This window comes from Colossoma macropomum, unplaced genomic scaffold (assembly GCF_904425465.1).
Source record: "Colossoma macropomum unplaced genomic scaffold, Colossoma_macropomum, whole genome shotgun sequence".
NCBI lineage: Eukaryota > Metazoa > Chordata > Actinopteri > Characiformes > Serrasalmidae > Colossoma > Colossoma macropomum.
The window spans coordinates 29,849,175-29,876,341 of record NW_023494785.1 but is presented as its reverse complement, the minus strand read 5'-3'; the positions used below and the strand labels follow the sequence as shown (position 1 = coordinate 29,876,341).

General features: G+C 37.8%; 1 protein-coding gene across 1 annotated transcript in view; it reads left to right on the top strand.

Annotated features, from left to right (window-relative positions):
- adgrb1a (adhesion G protein-coupled receptor B1a) overlaps positions 1–27,167 on the top strand; it is a 158,034-nt gene that overhangs the window by 81,792 nt on the left and 49,075 nt on the right. Inside the window, 9 exon segments of the mRNA XM_036590196.1 lie at positions 265–371; positions 1,276–1,470; positions 3,442–3,510; positions 8,593–8,701; positions 12,051–12,076; positions 12,078–12,195; positions 17,168–17,243; positions 19,474–19,576; positions 21,823–21,866. Of these exon segments, the coding sequence (XP_036446089.1) occupies positions 265–371; positions 1,276–1,470; positions 3,442–3,510; positions 8,593–8,701; positions 12,051–12,076; positions 12,078–12,195; positions 17,168–17,243; positions 19,474–19,576; positions 21,823–21,866 (847 nt within the window).

The window sequence follows — 27,167 nt, the reverse complement described above, 5'->3', positions numbered from 1 at the left end:
TAGATGTTTTGTAAATGTTTACTTTGTCTTTAACTGACAATCTACTAAATATATCAGTTATATTCACCTTAACTTTTCCATAATCCTAAACCTGACCTTAATCCCAACACTGTTAACAATCAACACCAGAGAGTTTGAGCATTTGCAGATAGGCTTTAGGTAGCCATCAAAATAAATTGTGACCAAGGATTTCTGAAGGTGTATGAAGAATCCTTGGTATGAACAGGCTGTAGTCATGGTAACCTCCTGTGTGTACTGATACAGGCCTCATCCTTCGTCGCTGCTCTCTGGATGATGAGGGTATCGCCTACTGGGAGAATCCCACCTACATGAAATGTATCTCCAATGACTACCGCAGCATCCAAACACTGGTGAGCACTCAGTCAGAGCCCCCTTTTACACACATGACACACACCAACTAGCCATTTCATTAAGTACACCTTCTTGTTTCTACACTATTTGTTCATTTTATCAGGTCCGCTTACCATATAGGTGCACTTTGTAGTTCTACAGTTACAGACTGTAGTCCATCTTTCCCGTTTTACCCTGTTCCTCACTAGTCAAGACCCCCAGGACCACCACAGAGCAGGTATTATTTGGGTAGTGGGTCATTCTCAGCCCTGCAGTGACGCTGATGTGGTGGTGGTGTGTTAGTGTGTGTTACACTGGTCTGAGTGGATCAGACACAGCAGTACTGCTGGAGTTTTTAAACACCTCAGTGTTGCTGCTGGACTGAGAATAGTCCACCAACCAAAAAGATCCAGCCAACAGCGTCCTGTGGGCAACGTCCTGTGACCACTGATGAAGGACTAGAGCAACATATGAGCTGTTGTCTCTGACTTTACATCTACAAGGTGGCCCAATAAGGCAGGAGCTTCTAAAAAAAGTGGACAGTGAGTGGACACAATGTTTAAAAACTCCACCAGCACGAAACACACTAAAACACCACCACCCGTCAGTGTCACTGCAGTGCTGAGACTGAACCACTACCCAAATAATACCTGCTCTGTGGTGGTCCTGTGGGGGTCCTGAACATTGAAGAACAGGGTAAAAGGGGGCTAACAAAGTATGCAGAGAAACAGATGGACTACAGTCTGTAATTGTAGAACAATCAAGTGCACCTGTATATTAAATGTAGTTGACAAAATGTGTATATACAGGGAGGTGTACGTAATGAAGTGCCCAGTCTGTGTATGTGACTTCTGGGGCTGCTGTACTACTCTGAAAACTGAAGCATTTCTTGGAGAAACAGCTGGTTGACTGTTGTTTTCTCAGACCCGTGACCACCTGTCGAAGGCACAGAGAGGACTTGTGGGAGATGGAGTTTCTGAGGTAATGACCAAGCTGAGGGTGACCTCCAGTGATGGCACCAGCTACAGTGGAGACCTGCTGGCTATAGTGGACGTTTTGAAGAACATGACAGAAATCTTCAGGAGGTCCTACTACAGCCCCAGCAGTGCTGACATGAGGGTTAGTGCAGTGCAATGTTTAAGTCGAGAGTTACTGCCGTTGTGCTAAACAACTAGTTAACATGATAAATTATTGATTGCGTTCAGATATTAACACCATTAATGCATTTTCCTTGTTGGATCTTGTGAACTATTTGTAGTAGTGCAGGCTGAAGCCCAGCCGCTCACACTCTGTAGCCTTCTCATTGAAGCTTGGCGTTATATGGCTTTACTTGTAGTCCTTTGGCAGACTGTGCTGGCCAGTACTCATGGGAAATCTATTGATGAATCAAGGAACAGCCAACTAATAAAAGCAATAGCAAAAGGAAAAGCCCCTTGAGAGCCTTTACTGTAACAAGAAATCACAAGCTGTATGAATGAGAATGAGAGCGAGAGGGCTACAAATCTAAGGATTTGGAACAATTAACTGCATATATGATATACACAAAAGTATGTAAACACCTGAACATCACACCTATATGAGCTTGTTGGACATCCTATTTCAAAATCTTAAGCTAATTAATATGGAGTTGCCTTCAGTCTTCTGAGGAAGCTTTCCACAAGATTTTGGAGTGTGTCTATGGGACACAACTCATCAAACCATGTCTTAATGGACCACACTTTGTGCACAGGGGCACAGTCATGCTGGAACAGGAAGGCGCCTTCCCCAAATTTTGCCACAAAGTTGGATGTATATAATTGTCTAAAATATCTTTAAATGCTGCAGTATTAACATCACCCTTCACTAGACCTAAGGAGCCAAGCCCAAACTCTGAAAAACAGCCCCAGACTCATTGTCCCTCCTCCACTCCTGCCTGGCGTTGTGCATAGTGATCTTAGGCTTGAGTGAGGCTACTTAGCCATTGAAATCCATTTCCTGAAGCTCCTGACACACAGTTCTTGTGCTGATGTTGCTTCCAGAGGCAGTTGGATGGGGAAATTTTATGTGCTACACATTTTAGCACTCGGTGGCGTTGCTCTGAGTTTGCAGTCTACTGTTTCGTGGTTGAGCAGTTGTTGCTTCTATATGCTTCCATTTCACAATAATTGCACTTACAGTTGACTGGGGCAGACCTAGCAGGGCAGAAATTTTATGAACTGACTTGACTTGTGGCAAATGTGATATCCTTTCACTTTCAAAGTCACTGGGCTCTTCAATACAACCCATTCTACTGCCCATGTCTATGGAGATTGCATGGCTTGATTTTACATACCTGTAAGCAATGGGTGTGGCTGAAACACCTGAACTCAATATTTAGGAGGGGTGTCCCCATACTATTTGCCATATAGAACATTGGAACATGCATCCACTGTTGCTCTCACTGAACGTCAGGAATGAAAACCAAGACTGTGTCCAGCTTGAGGAAATTACGTGATTTTCATGTTCAAATTTATGTGAACTCGCATTCACACAATGAAAATAATGTTACTGAAAGTAATAAATACATTCTGATTAAGCTTATTTTGTCTACAATTTTAGCTATAACAAAAATGCACTGCTTTTTAATTCTTTTCTTAGGATCAAAATTGAGCAAATAAGACAAATGGAATTATGGAATTAATAAATTTAGCCTAGTAATTACATATTTACATGTTTAATATCAAAGTTAATATGAATTACATTTATGTTTGATTTACGTTCTGCAGCCACAGGTCTTTTGCATTTGTTTCAATGTCAAGAAATTGCAAAAATGTGGCAAAAATGTAAAGGATGTTTTTTACGCATAAGCATATCTTTTCATCAAATTCAAATCATAATGAAATATCTGTTCTAATCATGAATATTGAAGGAGATCTGATTTAAAGTTTAGAGTGCACACTTAAACAGAATTTCTCTGCTTGTTTTAATGAGTTACGAGTGAGACATAGGTCATACTTTTGTTATCACCGATAATAACTGCAGCTTCTCAGAAGGAAAGAGGAAGACATAATGATCTGTTATATTCTGTTATGTGCTGTATTAAATCTTATTGCCTCCATATTTGCTCTGCAGAACTTTGTTCAGTCTGTTAGTAACCTGCTGATGGAGGAGAACAGGGAGCGATGGGAAGAAGCGCAACTGGTGGGTTCTGTCTCCTACACTTCTGTACCTACTCACTACACAAGAACAAAAACCAACATGAATCATCGCTTTGCGTGTTTTTCCGTGTATTTAAAGAGGAACAGTCTCCTAGTTATCTTTGTTATGCAGCTATTCTCTCATGGATTTCAACCATGTGAGAGAAAGGCATTTATGAAACACTTTATTTAGAGAGGATGTGACTAATGCATTATTACATTTAGTTTCTGTAGGTGTTCTTATGCGTTATTAAACTTCTGTTCAGAAGCACACTCTAACAAAATGTCAGAGAGAGAGAAAGAGGAGCTGGTATGAGTCAGTAGGCTGGGAGTAAGGGAGCGGGGTGTGTGTTTTAGGAGCATTATGGGGGATTGCGTTGACATTCAGTAGCGAGAAAGAGAGAGAGAGACTCTTGCTCAATTTCCAAACCTTTCTCTGCCACCAGCTGTTCAAGCGCCCATATAATGCAAAATTCAATTCTCCTCTGACATCACAAAAACCTGGCCATTTACATATAGGCACCTATTCAGCTTACAGTAGCTTGGCTCCTCCCAATCACATTAAAGTTATTAGTGTTTCAGCCTGCACTGCCTTTTAAATGAGGAACAGCAGTCAGAACAGAGGTCATATACATACAGCACTGTGCAACAGTTTTAGCCTCCTGAAACATGAAATTTACAGTTGTGTGCAAAAGTTTTGGTGCCCCTGGTCAAATGACTGTTTATTTGCTGAATTTAACATATAGGAAAAAATAAAATATAATTTGTCCTGTGAAAAAAGTTCTGGCACATTTTATTCTTCATATTTTATTTTTTCCAATATGTTAAACTCAGTGTGTAAATATAAATGGTGCACTTAATTTTGCTAGGAAAATGCCATATTTTAATATGTTTCACTGTAAAGGATGTGTTGACTTGCGTTCGTTTAGAAAATCCACAAAACCTCATTTGATGGGGGTGTTCAAACTTTTGTATATGCCTGTGTATTTGAAAAAAAGTTCTTGGTTATGGTCCAGATTAGTGGTTTTAAACAATTTGCTTAGGTGCCTAAAACTGTTGCACAGTGCTGTATATCAGTATTAAGGGTGTAATAACAGCTAAAGGACAAAACAGAGGTTAGAAAATGGCCATGAAAAAATGTATGACTGGTTTTTGTGCATAAAATATTAGAAATTAACTTCAGGGAAAAAATACAATACAGGAAAAATGTTAGATATGGGCCCTTTAAGCATCCAGCCTGCATCACCATGACAATCTACACAGATCCCACATACACTCAGAATACCCACAGACAGGGATATTAATAACAGACTTGATGCAAAACTTGCGTAACATTTCAAGTTCATGTAAGTTTTACTGCGACAGACTGAATGGCAGGTGTAGGTATGTAATCCAGTGAAGGTGGGATACTACAGTGGTCTGCATGATATTTTTATAGTGGATGTGATCCTGAACTCTTCCTCGTCTAGTGGGCTAAAAGCTCCCTATCATTAAATGATATGGTCTTTAATAGCCTATAAACTTCCTATAAAATTAATAGCCTATAAAATTATTGTTATCTGATATTGCATTATGGATGTTTGTAATGGTCTTTAAAGAGCAATTCCATTTTTTTTTATTTCTGCTTAATTTAATCATCAAAATGTGAACAGAGTCATTCAGAGTGGTTTGATGTGAAATGCTCCATTCTAGAGAAACTGACTGAGACAGAATGGTACACAGTGGTGGTGATAGGAACCAGATGTCCAAAGAGGTTTGAAAGCTGAATGAAATGGTTATGAAAAGTTTGCATGATGCTGAGGGATTGTTTTACAATAGTTGTGAGATAAAAGATTGAATATTTTAGCCTTAAACTTTTTGGTCTGTTTATGTAGGAGAAATACAAGCCAGGTGTTGCAAGACAAAATAGACTTTTTTTTTCAGATTTACCATTTTTTTTATTATTAATGTTACATATAAAACTCACAGAACAAGTGCATGTTCACTTGTGGTTTTGTATAGTAAATAAAATGGCTCATCTCCACTGTGAAGTCATCAGAGTGTGTAAGTTTCTCTACATTGAACCATTTCACATAAAAAAAAACACTCTGAATGACTTTGTTTATACCTCAAATACTGAATTATGCGTTTTTGAAATCTCAGTGGAATTCCCCTTTAAACAGCTGTTCTGTTATTTCCATCTTATGGTAAGACCTGAAAATGAAAATAACATTTAGTATTCTACAGGGGCATCACTAGAGGTTTATGGATATGTGGACTAAGCCTGTACAAGGGGGTTTTAGGGGTATGGTCCCCCAGGAGAATTTTTATGACCCCAAAATGTCTGTTCATCATGGACTTTTAGAGTAGCAGCTGCCAAAAAACAGCTATTTGGTCAAACTGGCTCACAGTAGATCTTTCTCTTTGTAGTTTGCTTAAAACTAGTATGATTTGAACAATATATCCAACTTAAAACAGGCACAGATCAAGCAAAAGTGCTGAAGTCAGTGTTATCTCCTCTCTGTTAGATTAGCTGCAAATTATATTACTCAAATACACAGATTAATAAGATATAGGCATGTTTAATCAGCTATAGGCATGTTTAATCAGCTATAGGCATGTTTAATCAGCTATAAGCTATAGGTATTAATAAGCTATAGACATGTTTAATAAGCTATAGACATGTTTAATAAGCTATAAGCATGTTTAATCAGCTATAAGCTGTAGGTATTAATGAGCTATAGACATGTTTAATAAGCTATAGGCATGTTTAATCAGCTATAAGCTGTAGGTATTAATGAGCTATGGACATGTTTAATAAGCTATAGGCATGTTTAATCAGCTATAAGCTACAGGTATTAATAAGCTATAGACATGTTTAATAAGCTATAGACATGTTTAATCAGCTATAAGCTATAGGTATTAATAAGCTATAGACATGTTTAATAAGCTATAGACATGTTTAATAAGCTATAGGCATGTTTAATCAGCTATAAGCTGTAGGTATTAATGAGCTATAGACATGTTTAATAAGCTATAGGCATGTTTAATCAGCTATAAGCTGTAGGTACTAATGAGCTATAGACATGTTTAATAAGCTATAGGCATGTTTAATCAGCTATAAGCTCTAGGTATTAATGAGCTATAGACATGTTTAATAAGCTATAGGCATATTTAATAGGCTGTATGCATGTTTAATCAGCTATAGGCATATTTAATAGGCTGTAGGCATGTTTAATAAACTAGTCGACAGGATTTCATGAGCATAACAACAAATATTTTCTCAGTTAAGTTCAGTTAAATTCAGCATTAATTTTAACTGAAAGCTTAAACAGCTCTCACTTTCTTCTTGACTACTAACCTCCATCAGATCTGCTCCTTCAGTCCTGTCAGTCTCCTTCAGCTTCTTTCTCTCCCTCTTTTCCTGTGTTCAGTAATACATTATTTTTTATTAAACTCAAGGAAATAAAGAGAGAGCAGCCTTTTTTTAACTGGTAAAAATCCTCTCATGTGGCCGGCCTTTGATGGAGCTGCCACTTCCAAATTAACAGCTACAAGTTGAAGAATTGAAGGATATACCATTGTTTTTTGATCAACACCATATGACATTTTCACTAACATTAACATACTGTGAACAACAATATATGGCAAATACTTGTGTCCTTGTTTCCAAATACTGCAGAGAAATGTAAGAACAAAGAATATAAAAAGCTATCAATATTGTTGTTAATGTCTCTGCCACTCTTCACACTCTCACTATGAAGATAAGTTTCATCAGATTTCCTGAACTACTTGGCTAGTCAGCTAGCTAGCTAGCCCAAACTCTCTTGTTTGCCATCAAGTAAAAACCCAACATCTATACTGACCATAATTTGCTACTAATTCATATTATGGGAGGGCATCTTCACTCTGTAACTACTTACTGTTTCACTCTGTATATTGTAGACTTGATAAGTTTTCATGTTTGTTTTGGTGAGCTTTTAGACAAAATCCTGACACAACTTCAGGGCTATATAGCATTTAGGGGGGGGCTAAAGCCCCACTAAAATGGGCCTAGCAATGCATTTGGTATTCTAATTCACTTGGGTCTATTTTACTCCTGATGTGTTTTTGTACATCATCACTTTCTGTGTTCCTCTTTGCCTGGTGGAGGAGCACATGCAACTGAAGGTACTGTGTCCAGAGTAGATAAATTACACCTTATTGCTGAAGAGTTTCTGTGAACACATGAAAACACATTTGTGGTAACTCCAGAATGTAATGATGCTGAGCTGTTTGTGGCTATAGAAGACCATTTAAACCCAAATCTGAAGGCAACTGAAAGATCAGTTTTTTGAGGAAAAGCTTAGGACTGTTCCTTTAACAGACACTGAATGGAGAAGGTTGTGTTGCTTAAAAAAGATGGAATTTCCCTTTAATAAGTACTTTCCAGGTGTTGTTAGAGAAAATCAATGTACATAATTTTTATTATTATTATTATTATTACACCCCCCCATGATAATTCTACATTATTAATATTTATAAACAATTTTCTAGCCGACTTGCCAATAAAGTGCAAGGTAAAACTTCCCCACTGTGACTGTCCTGATGGCACGCCACACTATCAACTTGGTTAAGCCTACTTTAACTAACTAGGTTGACTTAGCTGCTCTTCTAGCTAATGCCAAGCTTCAGCTTTTAAATGTTAACTGAATATTTATTTGTTTTTATGCATGAGTGTAATTTAAAAGAAAATGAATAAAATGATTTATGACTTAAACATTTTAACTTCGATTAAAATTTCAGTTTACATCATTTGCACACAACTATACATTGTGTGAAAATTTCATGGTGAATGGACCAATAGAAATGCTTCAAAACTGCTTGTAATAAAACCTCTTTACAGAAACTTGCATTAAAAGTTAAGAACGTTTTTGACCTCTCCTGTAAAGTTACCACTTTGAAGATGCTTGTTTTTCTTTGCACAGTGACAATATGTAACGACATTATAATGCCTGCATACTTGAGAAGCGCTGCCACAGTGTATTATCTTTGAAGCACTGCTATTCTGAATCCTTTACTATGCTCAAATCCTAGACTCTTACAGCCTGACCTGTGTGTCTTTCAGTTGGGGCCTAATGTTAAGGAGCTCTTTCGTCTGGTGGAGGACTTTGTGGATGTAATCAGCCTCCGAATGAAGGACTTTCAGGACACTTACGAGGTCACGGACAACCTTGGTCAGTTTCTTGTCATATTCTGTTTCAGCTGAACCTGTTTCTCTCTGTAATATCATACTCCACTGTGGCCATTTAAAGGTGCATGCATAGATAATCAATTTCAATCCTTTCCACTTCCGAAACAATATTCTCAGCAGATGGAAACTTCAGCCAACTGTTTTAGAAAATAAAGGTTCCTGTATCGTTCTAGGCTTGGCTGTAAGATGGTACAAAAATTAACTTAAAAAAATTTATTTGTATAGAACCTTTGCATTATGTGAGGGTTATTATTTGTCTCTATTCTAATGATATATGGTGATTTTACAAGCACAAACACACTTATTGCTCAGATAATGGTTTCAAATTATGTGCTTAGACTACTGGGTGGTATTGTAATTACTGAATAATAATCTTTAGGATGTAATAAAAGTCATTTCAGCATCAGATTTTGAACATTTGTCAAAAATGTGTCTTTCTGTCAGAAAAACTAAATTACGATTGTTGTATGCTTTCGTGTAACCCTGCTATGGAGGTATAGCTAAAAGGAAAATATTCTAAGGAAGGATAAAATAACACCTTTATAGGACTTTATTGATCCCAAAGTAAAAAAAAACAAGTAAAGGAAAAAAAAAAACAAGCAAAGTATAAAAAAGCAATTTTATGAAAAATATATTTTTCATATAGTTACTGCCTTCACATAAAAACAGGACATGTTCGGGCCCTCTTAGTCTTTAAAAATGGAAAGAAATATGATAAGATTTTAGAAAGAAATGTGGTTACAATCTGATAAATATGCCTCTCCAGTATTTGGTATAAAACTATGTTTCGAAATTTTGGCAAAATGTATTGCTTTCCTAGTTTTAGGAACGTTTAGCTGTTGTTCCTTTGGTTAAGCTGCATTTACAAGTGTTTTTAAAGTTTTATAAGGGAGAAAATATTATATATTGACTAAAAGAATGTATGTCTGATTTTATGTGTGCATTTTATTCATTGAAATGTTAAAGGGACAGAGAATGTTCTCAAATGACCCAAATAGTTCTGTGAAAGAACTATTCAAGAAAGATTCTTTAGGGAAACAAAAGTGGTTCTTCCTTGGTATCGCTCCAAAGAATCCTATTTGGCACCTTTATTTTTAAGAGTGCAGTAAATCCCCGACAGCCCCTGAACCATGAATGAAACGTTCCCCTGAGAAGTTTTATAGGCTGTTCTCCCGGGAGGAGCAGGTGTACGCAGATTCTGTAGCTCGGGGCATTCGAGCGGCCTCAGAATCCCACTGTGATCCACCCACATCTCCCCAGCACACGGCCCAAGTGGGAGACGTGCTTTACTCATGCACACAAACTGGCAGAGACAGGCAGGAGATGAGCTGTTTTTGCAGTGGGCCGCTCAGGGGGGCCGTCACAGTGGGAGAGGAGAGTGTGAGGGAGTGGGGGCCATGAGCTGTTCTTTACCATGGCCTTGCAGAAACTCATACGCTTTGTTTACCGCTGCCTGGCAGAACCACATCTCCACCCACAGAACTGTCACCTGTCTCTAAGCTAATGACCTCTCAGTCCCACACATCACAAGCATGTGGAATCTCATGCACGCCGACATGAACAGCAAATAAACAGACTGTTACTTCATCACAAATAAAAGTTGTTGAACCGAGTAACCTTAAGAATATTCCCTGTGGACTGCACAGTCCTGGGTGATGCATCATCTGTACTGCTGCATCAGTATTAGTGTTATACAGCAAGGCAGATTTTTACTTTTTTTTACTGGAAGATAACATACTTGTACCGTACTGTGCAAAAGTCAGAAACCACCCTTCATTTATTCGGTCAAAACAGCTATTAAGTGCAAGTTATTCATTTTTCAGAAGACTGGACCCAATCCACTTGCATAAGGGAAAAGAAAAGTCAAAGAAAAAAAAGTTTTCAAAAATGGATATAAAAATAAAAATAACTGAAAGGTACAGATAACAGGACCCATAACAACCATGCAAGACCTGGTAGCCCACCAAAACTGTCACCATCAGATAAGCAGTACTTAAGGCCTTCATCTGTAAGAGGAAATCAGGCCCAACATTTTGCAAAAAAAAGGTGTTCCACAGGTGTTTCTGTCCATCCTTCCACTGCGAGAAGACACCTCAACACTATGGGTCTGATAGGTAGCTGTCAAGAAGTTCAGAACAATGGACTGACCACAGTCCAGACCTCAACATCACTGAATGTGTTAATGATTATTTGGGTTATGAGAAGCAGAAAATGAAACCAACTTCTAAGACTGAAGGTGTAGAAAAAAATCCCAGCAGATTTCTTTAAAAAACTTAAAGCAAGTCTCTTGAAAAGAATAGAAGCTGCAGCAGAGGAAAAGAGTGGACTCACTACATACTGAAAATATTATATTATAGTTAACTGTTGAGGTTGTTGTACAATTTTCAGTGAAATGTTTGTTTTCTGCTTTTTTCCTGATGCTGAAAAATGAATAACTTCCACATAATGGCCATTTACTGACTTGCACAGTATTGTGTATCATCTGCTGGCTGCTTCAGATTGTTTAGAAAGAACAGTTCAGAACACATGAGCACTAAATAAATAGTAAGATTTCTTCCTGGAAATGTACTTTCTGGGTAATGTTTACAGTGAAGGCTTCCATTGTTGGAATTTTTAAGGAATGGTTTAAAATTAATCGTTTAATTTACACAGTTTTCCCCCTCACTCCAAATGTAGCCACTGTTTTATGTGCTGTAAAACATTTTTGGCATTTTAAATTAAGTCAATTTGCTGCAATAAAATTTTGGGTTAATTGAACTTTGTAATAGAAATAGATCAAAACTCTGTGGTCTGTTCTGTTTAGTTATTTTATTGCACCAAGTTGCATTCTTAGATAATCTATACATTTTTTTATAGTGTGCCTGAAGCTTGTTTATTTATTTTTGCATGTGTAATATTAATGTCACTCAAATTTTGTCCATTAGTCACATTAGTTTTAAGCTGCTTTAGCCTCATAGGTCCAGTGCAATAATGAGGAGCAAGGAAATTTGAGGTAAGGGGGAAAACTGTGTAAATTATATTTTTCAGTGGACCATTACTTTGAGAAGAAAACAGAATGAAAGAGACCAATCAAAACAAGCTATATCAGGTTTGTAACTTGTTCTTTTAGCATAGAGTAGCATTCTGCAGGTAGAGAGGCTGACTTTATTAATGCTAAATTACATATCGTGTGCTATCATGATATGGTGATACATTTGAAAAATATTGTGATATTAAATTTGATCAATATTGCCCAGCAGTAGAACTGCACGGGACATGATCTGGATCAGTGTTTCCTGCAGATTTGTCTGTGTAGTCTCTGTTTTAACAGCTGTGCCCATGTGTGCCCTCAGTGTTGAGTATTCACAAGCGGCCCGTGGCAGGGCACTGCTGACATCAGCTTCCCCATGAAGGGCTGGAGGGGCATGGTGGACTGGGCCCGCAACTCAGAGGACAGAGTCACCATCTCCAAGAACATTGTCTCCTCTGGCAACCCAGGTTAGTACCTTCCACACTGCTCAGACACACACAAGCCGTCGTAAAAGATTTAGGCAAAATTGTATTCAACCCACCAGATCCAAAGTTTTACTACACACTTCTAAATTTTAATTAACATTTTGCTATAACCTGAACACGCATATATATATATATATATATATATATATATATATATATATATATATATATATCCCTGGCAAATTTTCAGTTTCATGCTTTTCAAACTTTTTATTGTCACCCTGATTTTCCTAATGGCCTTTTCAACCTACCACTAACTTTTTTTATTACCATTTCCTAATCTCTGCAGATCCACACCCTTCTGTCTCATTAGAGTTGTCAGCTCTTTGGTTTTTTTCATGTTGATGGATGCCAAAGGAGATATATTTATATGTCTGTATTTCTATAATATGTTTATATATGTATATATTCATAATTATACCCCAAGGAAACGGGAAATGAACAGGAGTTCCTAGGGCTAGGAGCAATAAAAAGAAAGATTTTTTCCCCCAAAGATGAAAATATCTTTGGTTTTATTTAAAATATTCTTCAAGAGTGCCCATTAAGGATAGACTATTCTTAAAAAAAGGTGCTCTTGTAGGAGTGATTTCTGTTAAATAAATGGTAAACATTATTTTGTTTTGGTTTTGTTTCTTTTTTTTGGCAAAATCAGATAACTCCAATGGTCATTTCATGTTTCAAAGTTAAACGAAGTCTTTAGCATAAAACAAGCAGGTAAAGTGCTGAAAATTGCAAAAAAAAATATATCAAACATCTACAAGATCAAACCTCATAAAATCCTGGCAGAATCTCAAATGGCTCGCTGCTCCCCATATAGTGCATTGTTAGATATGAAATACTGGCTTTTGCACCCAAATATTGCCCTTTATGTCCAGTATGAATTGTGCACACACGGCTGAATCCAATGTGGTTGTTTTTTAGACATACTGTGCTCTGGTCAGATGTAGAAGGCATCATTTTAAGACCTACGTAGTGCCCTTTGTAGGCAGAAGGGAGACATTTGAGATTCTGCCTGAAACAGTTTGTGGTAGTGCTCCATCACCTGACCCGAATGCTGACTCACTGAACAGATTTATTGGGTTCTGCTCGAGAACAGCGCTGGTGTTTGACCGTTTCTGCTTTAAAGTGTGAACTTGCAACCCCTTAACAATGGACAAAAAAGGCTTTTTGTGACAAAATGTATTTAGGGTTCAGAATGAGCTGTATGTTAATAATAACTCACGACCGTCAGTTTATTTCTTTAAAGGATAGCGTTTATCGTTTTTTGCAAACAAACCCTTCAAGTCAAGATATCATGAGGTTAACAACATTTACATAATAAAGCACGCTCTTTTATTTTTATTTTATTTGTCCATGATATGTGCCCTTTAAAGTTTAGCACATCTGTCCAAGCACTCACTAAACTCTGCCAACACTGTAGTCCTTTACATAAGCGTTTGAAAAAACTTTGTCCTTTGTTTGGGTGAGAAGAGCAGTGGGCTGAGATTTGATAGCTGTAGTCTCTGTCTAATGTTTGTGAGGCTCAACGTTACAGACCATTAGAGAAGTTCCCTCCCCTGCGACTATGCTAATAGGGCAGTTGCTGCTTAATCAGGAGTCAACAGGAGCCAATCAAGAGCAATTAGGCCTAAATTCCACTCCCATTGGGAGCTCTGTTTCCATGTCGCTCGGAGCAGATTGACAGCGAGGGCATGCTGAGAGTGGTGCTTATATTAGACATACTTTAGGAGCTTTCAGACCTCCAGTGGTTACAGAACAAATAATCATTTCACAGACTAGTTTGAAAGTGATGGTTACTTTCTTGCATGTCAAAAGTTTGAACCACTCATGAAGGGCTTTATTTGTGCTGTTTCTCTCATTTTAGAATAGCAGTGAAGACATAAAACTATGATATATAAGGAATGCAGAATGTTTAGGTGCACTGGGGTAAAGCTTATTAATTGTACTGTATTTGTAACCCTACCAACATATATGTTGCATTTCTCTGCAGTAGTAATCTGTGTGGATCGTGTCTCATTGTCTACATTTTATAAATGTTTATGTATCGCATTTCTATCTGTATCACAGATATGTTCATGAAAAATATCAGATATCAGTATCAGCACAAAATTCCAATATCGGTGCATCCCTAGAAATCATCCTATTTTCTAGCCACATTTGTCTTGATGACAGCTTTGCACACTCTCCAACAGCTTCATGAGGAGTCACTTGAGTTTTGAAGAAGTTCTACATGTGCAGAAAACTATGTTAGGAGCGAAATTTAATTGAAAATGTTTTTATTTTTCAGATAATTCATAAATAGCTATTAGCTTCACTATTTATAGGGATGGTTAGCATTCAGTCTCTTTCAATGCTGCTATCAATCCTGATACTTTGACATCAATACCAATTCCTGATCCATATGTTTTTTGCCTCAAGTTCAGAATTTAAGAAGCGCTTCATAGATAATAACAAGAATATGGAATGAAAGACAGCCAAGTCTAGACTTTGGAAAGAGTGTTCATTGGTTTACTGATGCTGATAAGAACATCTACTGAGGTACTGAAATTTAGAGTGACAGACTTAGTAGTATTACTAATATTTTAGTAGTGTTGCTGTAATTTTCTACTGTAAAAGTGTTTAATTTTGATTTGCTGTAGAAGCCTTTAGATTAAAATGTCAAAAAATACATTCAAGCAGGTTTTACTGGTACTGACTACACAAACCATCCATACACACAGACTGCAACTACTCCACCTCTAGCAGAACACACTGTGTATTTGTTCAGTGCTGCTTGGCCCCTCAGCGCTCTTCTGTTGACCTCATAGCGGCCGTGGCTGTTCTGTATTGGCAGATCAGTGCAGTGAGTGGAGACAGGCAGAAATAAAACTGTCCCCAGAGAGCAGAGCAGACTCGCTCAGCCTCTCCATGCCCACAGAGACCCAGCTGCAGCCCTACAGCTATACTCTCTCTCTCTCTCTCTCTCTCACTCTCTCATTCTCTATCTTTCTCTCCTCTCTGTGTATTTCTCTTTGTCTATCTTGCTTCCTTTTCTCTCCGTAGCTCTCTCTCTTTCCCCATTCCCTCACACTTAGTCTCCACATACTCATTCTCTACCTCTGTCTTTCTTTCTTTGTCTGTGTCTTTCCTCTCTATCTGCATCTCTCTGTATCTTTCTCTGTACCTCTTTCTCTATATATCTCTCTCTGTATCACTCTCTCTTTCTTTCTGTCACTGTTTCTCTCTATCTGTATCTCTCTTTCTCTCTGTATCGCTCGGTCTCTATTACTCTCTATCTCTCTCTTTCTGTATCTCTCTCTCTGCCTCTCTCTCTCTCTCTCTCTCTCTCTCTCTCTCTCTCTCTCTCTCTCTGTCAGTCAGGCAGGCTGGAATCCACATGTCTGGAGCTGAATCATTGTAGCTGTATGAGCAGATGGGCCTATTTTGGTTCTGTCTGCATATGTATATGTGTGTGTGTGTGTGTGCATGCATGCAAGTGTGTGTGTGTGTGTGTGTGTGTGTGTGCGTGCGTGTGTGCGTGGTTTCCTTCTTCTCCAGTTGTGAGTTGCTGAAAGGATGAAATTTGGTCTCGTCATTTCAGACCAAACATGCCAATATGTGCAGCTATTGAGTGTGAGTGTGTGTGTGTGTGTGTGTGAGTAAGTGTGTGTGTGTGTGTGTGTGTGTGTGTGTGTTTATAGATGGTTAGTCAAGTAGGCCAGCTGTAGGGTGAGGAGCTGAAGGGAAAGAGAGAATGACTGGGTGACCTGCTTTTTTCTCCTCACCTACAGCCACTCTGAATGAGAGTAAATGCAGGATTAACCCTCACATGTCCAGAGTTATTACTGTCACTCTGCTGTACTATTCAAATGTAATTACATATTCAATTACACAGTGAGTTTCACAGAGAATTACATTTACATTCTGTCTTGATCAAGATTTACGTTTGAACTCTGTATGTTCAACATTTTTTTGTTTGTTTTAATGTTAAGAAAATGACAAAAGCATAATAATAATAATAATAATAATAATAATAATAATAATAGATCTACACTCCCAATAACAAACACAAATACTATACATATTGAAAATTTAAAATATGCACAGAATTTCTCTGCTTGTTTAACCCTTTAAGGTCACTTAGTCTGCCTTTCTCCATTAATCACATGTCTCAGTGCTGTTTTTGGGTTTATTTTGATATGTACAATGTAATGTTACAAAGCTGAAAATCTATAGATGTTTATTTAAACTACCTATTTGAACAAGAAAATACACAAATAGTAATATACGTCTACACCTCTCGATAGAGTCAATAGACGGCAGTATAATTTTTCAGGTGCTCTGTTTTTTTTTATTAATTAATATTATTTTGTGTTATGTATATATGTACCACCATACCTGCCATCAGTTACCCTTCAGGCATAATTAAACTTCTATCGAACTGAAATGAATTAAGTGACTTATAAGGTGTGCCTTATTGTTACTCTGATTAAACAAATCAATAATACGCCCATGCTGATCTGAATAATGATCTAAATGAAGGACGAAAATCACAGTGTATCCAACAATAAAGGAAGCATCTTTTACACAGTAATAGTCATGTTAGAACTCAAAAAGCTCCAATTCTACATGCTGACACTGTGATCAACATGGACACGTATGTGCTGTAGCTCCTCTGGCAGTAGATTTAAATGAGTTAAAGGGGGTTTTAGCAAATTCTCAGAACGGATCATCAGCGAGACGCTCAGTTCCATACAGTTAAAATGGTCATGACTGAGGATTAATTCATATTGATTTACATCATGCTTTTGTTATTGCTGGTGATAATTGCAACCTCTAAGGGTTAACAACTCCTCCACCCAACCCACACACACACACACACACCAATTTTTACACCTCTTTCAGTCATTGTGTTTCCTTCTCTTCCTCATTCTGTTTCTTCATGTGTGTATATATCTGCCTGTGTGTGTTGCAGATGAAGATGATGCTTCAGCATTTGTGACCGGCATCGTCCTGTACCGAAATTTGGGAAGTATCTTGTCTCTTCAAAGGTGAGGATGAGTTACATCTGCCTTTTTCTCTCTCTATTCAGACTCTTAGGCTTGTTCACACCCAGCATTAACATTTATCTTGGTATCAGAAGCAGGCAACACTAAATACAGGTGTAGACGGGTCCCAGCGTGTCTCAGAGACACACCATGATCTGATCACACAAACCACTTTAAGGGGTGGTATAACCACAGAACACCTGTAGTATGAATGCCAGCATGTCCTGATTTGACCTCGACAGCAGTATAAGACCATCTAATAAGTTGTGTCATCATAGCAGAGATAAAGCAGCTGCATAGCTTGATTCTTCATCTCCTCTCCTGTTTGTTTATGGATTGCTAACAAAACGTATAAAGTCTAAACGTATTCAGCAGCCCTTACATGTACACAAACAAGGACTCAGGGACATTTTGGTCTGACAACAAATGCAGTGAAAGAACATATGTGCAGCATTATGAAATCTGATCATACTGTGCAAAAGTCAGAGACCCTTCTTTTATTTACAGTCAAAACATCCATTAAGTAAAAGTTAGTCATATTTCTGATAAGATTAGATGTAAGATAATTCACTTGTGTAAGGAAGGATAATGTCAAAGGAAAATAAAAGAAAATCTGTCCATCCTTCCACTGTGAGAAGACAACACTATGGTTCTGAAAGGATGTGTAGCTGTCAAGAAGCCCTTACTGAGAAAAGAATAAAACAAAGGGATGAAAAAAGGATGAAAATTTGCCCACCAACAATGCTGGTGGTGTTCAGAACAATAGACTGACCACCCCAGAGTCCAGACTTCAGCATCACTGAATGTGTTTACGATTACTTGGATCGTCAAAGGCAGAAAATGCAACCAACTTCTTAGACTGAACTTTGGAGGTGTGAAAAATATCCCTTCAAATTTCTTTGAAAACTGACAGCAAGACTCCTGAAAAGAACGGAAGCTGGAATAAAGGTAAAGGTGGACACAGTCAATACTGAAAAATTAATGTAGTTAATTGTTGAGGCTTTTGTGTAATTTTTTGACACTGATAAATGAATAACTTGCACTTAAAAGCTGTTTTGACTGGAAATAAATAAAGAAATGAAGGGTGGTCTCTGACTTTTGCACAGTACTGCAAGTTGTCACTCAAGGTGCATTGAAGACACACGGAAATGGCAGATGTAAACGGCTATACATCTCTATCCAGATCTCTCAAGATACTAATTGCAGGTTTGAACAAGGCCTTAGATTCATCCTGTACCACTGGGTTGGTTTAAGGGTACATCTTTAGTACCTTTAGTTAGGGAACATAATTAAACCATATTCAACTTCAAAAACTTATTTAAGGTACACAGTTGGACCTTAATACCGTTGTTGGTCCTTTGAGGGTAAATGTACATTGTTTGTACCTTCACAGTACCTTTTTTCTGACAGTGTGCTTGTTTTTAAATGCATCTGTGAGTACAAGCACAACTGCTACACACAAAATCTTTAGCATTTATCCTGCCTCTTGTACACAGTGTCTGTTAATGGTGAAAATGTTTGAAGGTTAATGACTGATTAAGTAGAAAGAGGTGTGATATTGTTTCCTGTTTTGCTATAAATACTTAGGTAGCCTTTTGAACAGTCTTTATCTTGCTTTGCTCTTCATCCTTCCATCCTTAAGCACTGATCTTTTTTTAGTTATCACTTTTCAGCTTTCCAGCTTTTTTACCTCCTCAGTGTGGTAATGTGGTGGCTCTGAGAGAGACACCAGGTGACAGAAACACTCATCTTGACAGATTGTGTGCTTGGAAGCATCAGGGAGTTGTGTGTATGTGTGTAGGGACTTGTATCACTATTCTTGTGAGGACTAAATGTAACGCGTTCTCTAGTCCTCACGTTAACATACATTTATTTGTTTTTTGTGAATGAACAATTGTTGTTTATGTAGATTCAGTTTATGCAAATCATAGTGAAGATTAGTTGTTTTGTTACAGCATAATGCAAGTTAACACCTCACAGATGCAGTAGTACATGGTGTGTGTGTGTGTGTGTGGAGGGAGGTGTTAATGTGTTTCTGCTGACGTATGAATGTGATATGAGTGTGGATGTGTTTGATACATGTTTGCATATATGCAGTTGCAAATGAAACCCAGTGCACTGATAATTTGATGCATGTATGCATGGAAGGGCTTGGTCTGAAGCACAAGGTCGTCTTGTCCTTCGTCTCATCCCCTCTTCCCTCCTGTTCTTGTATCTTTTCGTGCTCTCACAGAAACAGCACAGTGCTGAACTCCAAGGTGATCTCTGTGACAATCAAGCCCACTCCCAGCTCCCTCTCGGCCCCAGTGGAGATCGAGTTCTCACACCTGTACAACGTGAGCCACGCTGACCTCTACACTCAGTTCACTTGATTATAGGGACAGAAAGTTGAATGAAATTAGCACATTTGTTCTTCTTTGAATAGATTTATTCCTGGTAGAGTGATACAGTCACATAATAGCACTACAATAATTTGAACTGTTGTAATTATTTGATGAAACAAAAACTGGAAACAAATAACTGGTGAAATAAATAATCCAAATATATGCTCTCAATGAACTGGCCTAGTAATTAGTTTGCAGCTTGAATGATAAACAAGGTATCATTATAAATCAGAGGTCATAATAGAGCCATGTTTAGCAGCTTCTCCACAAGGGAGAGCTACTAGCATTCAAATCACTTGCGTCACTGAAAGAGAGGAAACCCACACTTGCAGGATCTCGCAAGTGTTTCATGTATGAACTAAAATGAAATGTTAGCCATTACAAATTATGTATATAGAAAATAAAAGTATATATGAATTAAGCACATATGAAGTAAAAGGTTTTGTTTAACTAGTTCTATGCTGAAAAGCTCAGCAGATGCCTAAAAGACTAACAGGCTCCTTTTGTAACTGTAACATAAGCATGACACATGCTTGTGTAAAAAATGAATTATGACTGTTTGGGGTACAGTAGTCAGTTGGCTTGTTAAGAATATAACCAAATAAACTGAAAACTAAATAAATGAATAAATTAGGGCAGTGACGATTACTCAATTACTTTGCAGTGATTAGTTTGCAATTTGAATGTTCTCTAGGACTCAAATCACTTGTTTGAGAAACATTGAAAGTAGGGAACATCTTACCAGCAAGATCTCATGAATTGTTGTTACAGATTAAGTATGTGCAGCAAAAAGTGTATATGATGTAAAAGATTTTGGGTTTTGTTTAACTCGGTCTTATTTTGATGAATACTTGTTTAATCATCAAAATAACTGCTAGATTATTCTATTACTTATAGAACTAATAGTGACAGACAATAATAACAATAATAATAATAATAATAATAATAATAATAATAGTATGTTGCTGCTGCTGCTGCTGCTGCCGATGATGATGCAATAAAAGAACAGATCTTAGAACCCATTTTAATGATAAAAAGGACAAGAAAGTCTCTTATTTCAGGAATAAAACCTAAAGAAAGAAAAGAGCTGCATACTAAAATGACTTTCTTTGCCTAAATGTTTTGAAGGATCAACATGAAAGGCACTTTTTTATAGTTACTCCTGAGTACATTTCAAAACATCCCGTGCTAGATTACCTTTGTTTTTAGAACTTACTTCCAGAGTCAAACAGTCTGAAATGTACAAATTTGTAAGAACAGTGCAATAAGTGTAATATGTGTTTGTCTCTGGGTTGTGTAAGCACTGCATTTTGAAGCAGGTGCAGTCTGCCTTTGCTTTTTCTCTGTAGTCCAGTAAATAGAGCGTTACAGTAGGTAAGAGAAAGAAAACAAAAGCATGAGTCAGCTTCTTAACTTTCTAACACTTCTGAAGTGGAAGAGGGCCATCTTAATGACACTGTCAATTAAGTCTGAGCCAAGCATAACCACTCGATGCCTCACTGCAGGCTTAGCCTGACAAACCAGACTTTCTGCTGTGCTCAGCTTCTCTCTTATTTTATTCTGTTTTCATTTAATTTCCTCGGATTGATATTCATATTTAGGAACAACAAGGATTATTTATCATCATTATAATATTGCATGGACAGTAGGAGTAAGCAATATGACTATAATTCTTGATATTGTGATAAATTAAGTCCTATTATATCATTAGTCTTTTCTGAGCATATTATATGGATATTATCAGTACTTGAAAGACACTTATTGTATGTTTAATTTCAAAAAGAACACAATGTAGGATTTAATGCGGTGTGGTGTGTAAACCGTTGAAGAAAAATCATTATATTCATAGCTATTGATAGTATTTTTAAGGTTGGTTCTTTTTTCTATGTTTCAACTTATAAAACCTCAGAAAAACTAAGTATTCTAATGCATATTAAGAACATATCTTTAAGGATCATGATATTATATTTTATCATATCGCCCACGCCTAATGGACAGTTTACCTGACACTCTGTATAACAGAATAGAGTATAAAGCTACTGAGCTTTTGTAAATCTACCAAAATTGACCTCTTGATCACTGACTATATGGTCCAGCTGTATCATGTACCAGGAGAAAAAGAGAAGCTAAGAATGAGAGATTTAGCTTCTTAATGTGGTTCAGTGACAGGCTGTAATAGCATTTTCTCTCTCTTACAGGGCACAACCAACCAAACCTGCATTTCGTGGGATGAGAGTGACAGGTAAGAGGCTAGTTCCTATTGATTTGATCTCATGCACTCTTTTCTCTGTCTTAGCCCTGCCTGCTGTGAGGAACTAGTGCTCAAGCCAGGGCAGAGGGGGAGGGCCAGTCTCAGAGGACAGGAACACATTAGCACTGTGTCATAGCGGATGTGTTGAAATGTTACTGACGCGTAAATGTTAAAGACAGTGCAGAGCAAAGGGGGCCAAGCACCACGGACAGCTCCACAACTCCTGCACTGTAGAGCGCTGCATCTGTATGGATAGTGGGGGTGCAAACGTGTGTCAGTGCATTGAGATACATCACAAAGATTTCACAAAGCACTGAATCATTTACTAAAGAATCTGAATCAAGTCATGATTTGATCTGAATCAAATCTTGAATTGTTCTTAAGGAATCCAAATCTAATCAACTCGTGGTTAACAATGAGACTTCATGATGCGCTGAATCATTTCATAAATAATCATAATATTTAAATCTTGGAGAAATTTCAGATTTCATGGTGCACTGAGTCGTTCTTAAACAATCATAATTGAATCCACTGAACCAGGGAGAAATGTGAAATTTCATGAAGCACTGAATTATTTCCTAAAAAATCTGAATCTAATTGAATTGTGGTGAAATGTGACATTCCATGATTCACTGAATAGTTTCTTAAAGAATCAGAATTGAATTGATTTCTTGTAAGGCCTGATATTTACCCTTTATAGCCAGTGATCTAGTGAGGGGAACTTTACCCATTACAGATTATACTCACTGCCATCTTCCACCACTGCACATACAAGCAACCACAATGAAGACAGCGTGCCCTTCTTGTATGTGCAGAGGGAGAAAAAGAAAAAACGGAAGGGAAAGAAAGATGGAAGAAATGGCTGAGTGAGAGTAAGTGAGAGGGACTGACAAAGAAAATCAGGCAGATGGACGAATGGTGGGATCATTTGATGCAATTTTGCAGCCTGTGCAGCCCTGTCTCAGTCACGTTTTCACTTCCTCCCCCAACAGCATCCTCTTTGTATTTTTTCTGAGAAAAAGAGAGAGAGAGAGAGAAAGTCCAGCTATTTGCATTTAGATGGATAAGCACACCTTTTTCTACAGAAGCTAGATGTAAAATGCTTTCTACCTTGTTCCTAATGAAAAAAGAGTGGCAAAACAAAAGAAGTCCAAACAAGAGTGAACTTAGAGACAGTGACTGGTGAGAAGGAGCGAGTAATCAAGCAAGTGTGGAGAGAAAGGCCAGAGAAAGAGTAAGGGAGAGCTGTGAAAGGCTGAGAGACAGAGGAATGAAAACACTGAAATGTAATCTAGGTGTACATTGAGGAGAGGAGAAATGGGGGAGGGAACATGTTCGGTGCAAAATTAAAATCCATCTTGGACAGCTGCTATGATTAATGAGTTAATATTTGGGGAAGAAATTGGAATGTGAAGAGGCGTCCTTGTCACTGCGTGTTTTGTTGATAACAGCTTGAAGGAGTCTGGTCCTTGTGGTGCCTCACACTTCAATCTGCACAATCAATATGAGTGCCTACCACCAAGACAGCCATTTCACCACTTACACATACAGTGCACCACTACAGTGATTAACTCTTACCCAACGTCTCCCAGCAGACATATTCAGCTACTTTGCCGATGTCCCCTATACTGCTGTGTTTGCTATAAAGAAGCACAATGCTGCCTTACTGTTGGATGCACTGTGATAATTTCTAAGCGAGCAGTTGTGGACGTGGGATTTGCATCACTATGGAAATGCTTGTTGATTTGTTTCATCAGAGTAATAAAATAAATGCTGAAAATCATGTTATTAAAGGTGAACAGTAGATCAAAAGTTAGAAATAGACAGTTACAATCTGACTTCAAAGCGTTAAACCTTCCAACAGAAAGGCCTTTCTCTCATAACTATGTAACTTACATACAATAATGACTCTGCCAAAGTCACCCTTCATTTATCAAGCAAAACAGCCATTAAGTACAAATTTAAACAGTCATTAATGTTAAAATAAACAAGCTTTAAAAACTAAATACATCATTTTTGAGTACTTAGTGTGTCCACACTTTACCTTACAGCTTCCATTCTTTTCAGAAGACTTGCTTTCTGTTTTTCAAAGAAATCTGCAGGGATATTTTTCCACACCTCCAAAGTTCAGTCTCAAAAGTTGGTTGCATTTTCTGCTTCTCCTAATCCAAATAATCCCAAACATATTTAATGATGTTCAGGTCTGGACTCTGGGGTGGTCAGTCAGTTCTGAAAACAGCAGCAGCTTTTTTTGCTTCATTTCCAAATTTTCTTTTTTGTCTTTTTTTTTTATTTTCTCAGTAATGTCTTCTTGACAGCTACACATCCTTTAAGACTCATAGTGTTGAGTTGTCTTCTCACAGTGGAAGGATGGACAGAAACACCTGTGGATTTTCTCAGATCTGAATCAAGAGTGGAGCTTGATTTTTTTCCTCTCTCTCAAAGATGAAAGCTTTAAGTGCTGTTTGTCTGGTGGGGACAGTTTTGGTGGTCTACCAGGTCTTGCACTGATGTTAGGAATCCAAACTCTTTTTTTTCCAAAAACTTTTTTTCTCACATCTATTCCCCCAAGAAAATGAGTAACTTGTTCTTAATTGCTGTTTTGACTGGAAAGTAAGTAAATGAAGGGTGATGTCAGCTGTTTGCACAGTATTGAATTAGTCTCATAGTACTACAGAATAATTCATTGTAGTTACTGAATGCACTGGTCTGTAGTTTAAGGGGTTAAACATGCAAAATGTTGGTTTTGTATATTGAACTTTATTGTGTGCTGTAGTTTTGGCTTTTTTATGATGCTCTTTATTGTGGCTCGCTCTTTTCTCATGCATATGGACCTGGCATGTTTTCCACTGTAGATGTTTCTCTCTCTCTCTCTTTCTCTCTCTCTCTCTCTCACACACACACACACATGCATGCATCACACACACCACTGGACCGTATGCCCAGTGATCCAATTACACAGCAGTGCTTTGCCGCCTGTAAATGTGTGTGGTCGACAGAGAGGCCTAATCGTATCATCCACACACACTCTGCAGGGGGTGATAATATATTGGATTTCAGAGAGGATGCTGTTAACATTCAGCTTTCCCCTGGAGCTACACGCATGGCTTTCCTTGTCACTCCATTCACCCCTGGGCGCTCTCTCAGCTCCACTGCACTGTGGGTAACCCGGGCTCAGGTTTTGCAGTGCCCCAGTGCACTATGGGTAACCCTGCTTGGAGCTGCGAGGCATCTCTGGGACCCTGCTGCCTATACAGGACATTGTATTTGTAGTGGTTTGCTAGACTACAGTGTAAAATGTACGTTAGGCTTTTAATTAACATGATCTCGGTGCTTGTACTGACGGGGAAAACACTATTCATAATAACGTCTTTGTTGATTAAGAGCCCTGACTCTTAAGTACGCTTTCAATCAAGATGATAGCATTCGAGAGTGTAGGTAGAACGGAGGAGTAGTGTTAATGACTTTTGGTCCCAGCTAATTGGACGTGAACCCACTGGCATACGAGATATTATAGCTGTTTATTATTTGGGTAAGGACTAGTGGAGCTGTTATCTTCAATCTGTCGCTGAAGCCCAAGGCCAGTTAAGTTAACTTGGCGCACCAAGTTGGGGGCTATTTTCGCTTGGCACAAACACTGTGGTATAATACAGATGGACACTAGCTGTCCATCTGGAACTCCCTTCTTGTCCTTAATCTAGGGATTTTACTCGTAATGGCCCTGTTAATTAACAGTTCAAGCAGAATATTATGAACAGTATTGAATGTAAAGGCAAGGAAATTACCTAAATGAAAAGAATGTATATCTTAAAGGCGAATAACACTGATTTCACAATTTTTCTACCTAATTTAATAATTGATTCGGTCATTCAGAGTGGTTTGATGTGAAAAAGTGCATCGTAGAGAATAAACCCAAAGACTCTTATTTCTTTACAGTGGTGGTGATAGGAACCAGGGGTCACTATGTCTAGAACACAAATATAGCCATTTTATTCACTATCCAAGATGATAAGTGAATCTACACGTGTCCTCTGTGTTTTATATGTAATGTTAATGATGGACAATAGTGGTAAATCTGAAATAATACGTTTTTTTGGGGGGACTGTTTTGCCTTATTACACTCTTCATATACCTCTTTACCAAAAATGGCTTTTATAAATATGTTTTAGGCCAAAACTTGCATAAAATAATGTCTTAAGCACAATACAATATATTTGTTATTATTTCATGTAATAATTTCCTGTGAGGGAGCTTTTAGAGGCATTAAAAACTTCAGACATCTGGTTCTAGCACCACCGCTGATAACAATTATGACTCAGTATGTTTTCCTATAATGGAGCATTTCACATCAAACCACTCTGAATGACTTTGTTTACATCTCTTACAACTATTAACTTACGCAATTTGGAAAAAAAATGGTGGAATTTCCTGTTAAGATCAACTTTTCTTGTCCCAGGAGAAATAAATCAGTTCTCAATACTGTATTAACGACCCAGGGAACCCAAATCTTTATCTTTCAAATTAGGTTAATCTTGTTCTTGCAGACAGGCAGCATGTATGTCTAAAGGTGTCCTAAATACACCCTTTGAATAAAGGACCAATAAATGACTGATGTATTTCATATTTCTCTTCTCTAGCTGTAAACTGGACGGTCCGAATCTTGGGTAATGCTTCTGTAAGCATTCCCCTGACCAATCACAAAGCTGACATCTCTTACCCTGCCCAGACACTTTCAGAGTTAGAGAAACATAGCGAGCTGAAGCTAACCCAGCATATCTAAAAGCTAGGAAGCTACACCACCTTTGTAGCTGCCTGTTGCCTGTTCATTTGTTTATACATACACCAACATTGTCTGTTTGTCCGTTCCTTCATTCAAGTGTTGCTTCACCTGTCCGTTTATACATCCATCTGTCCATCTGTGCATCTGTTCGTCTGTGACTTTTTTGGTCTGGTTACTGTCAAACAAAGCTGGATAATGATCTTAGTTCTGTATGAGTGAGACAATATTTAGATCAAGGTGACAAAGTCCAGGAGGTGTTCCACAGCTGCAGAGTTTCAGAAATGGAAGAAAGTTGGTTACGCTTTAGGCTGATTTTTAACAGGACTTAACCATGTCTGGGAGTAAGCAGAACAGATTAAGACAATATCTAAGTATTTAAGTATTTAGAGCTATTTAGAGCAGCAGAATTAAAAAAAGAATGTGCAAAGATCTCAGGCACCATTTAGCAGGACAATAACTGTGTTTTAGCCACTTTATCACCTTTTTAACATTAGAATAAATGCAAACCTTAA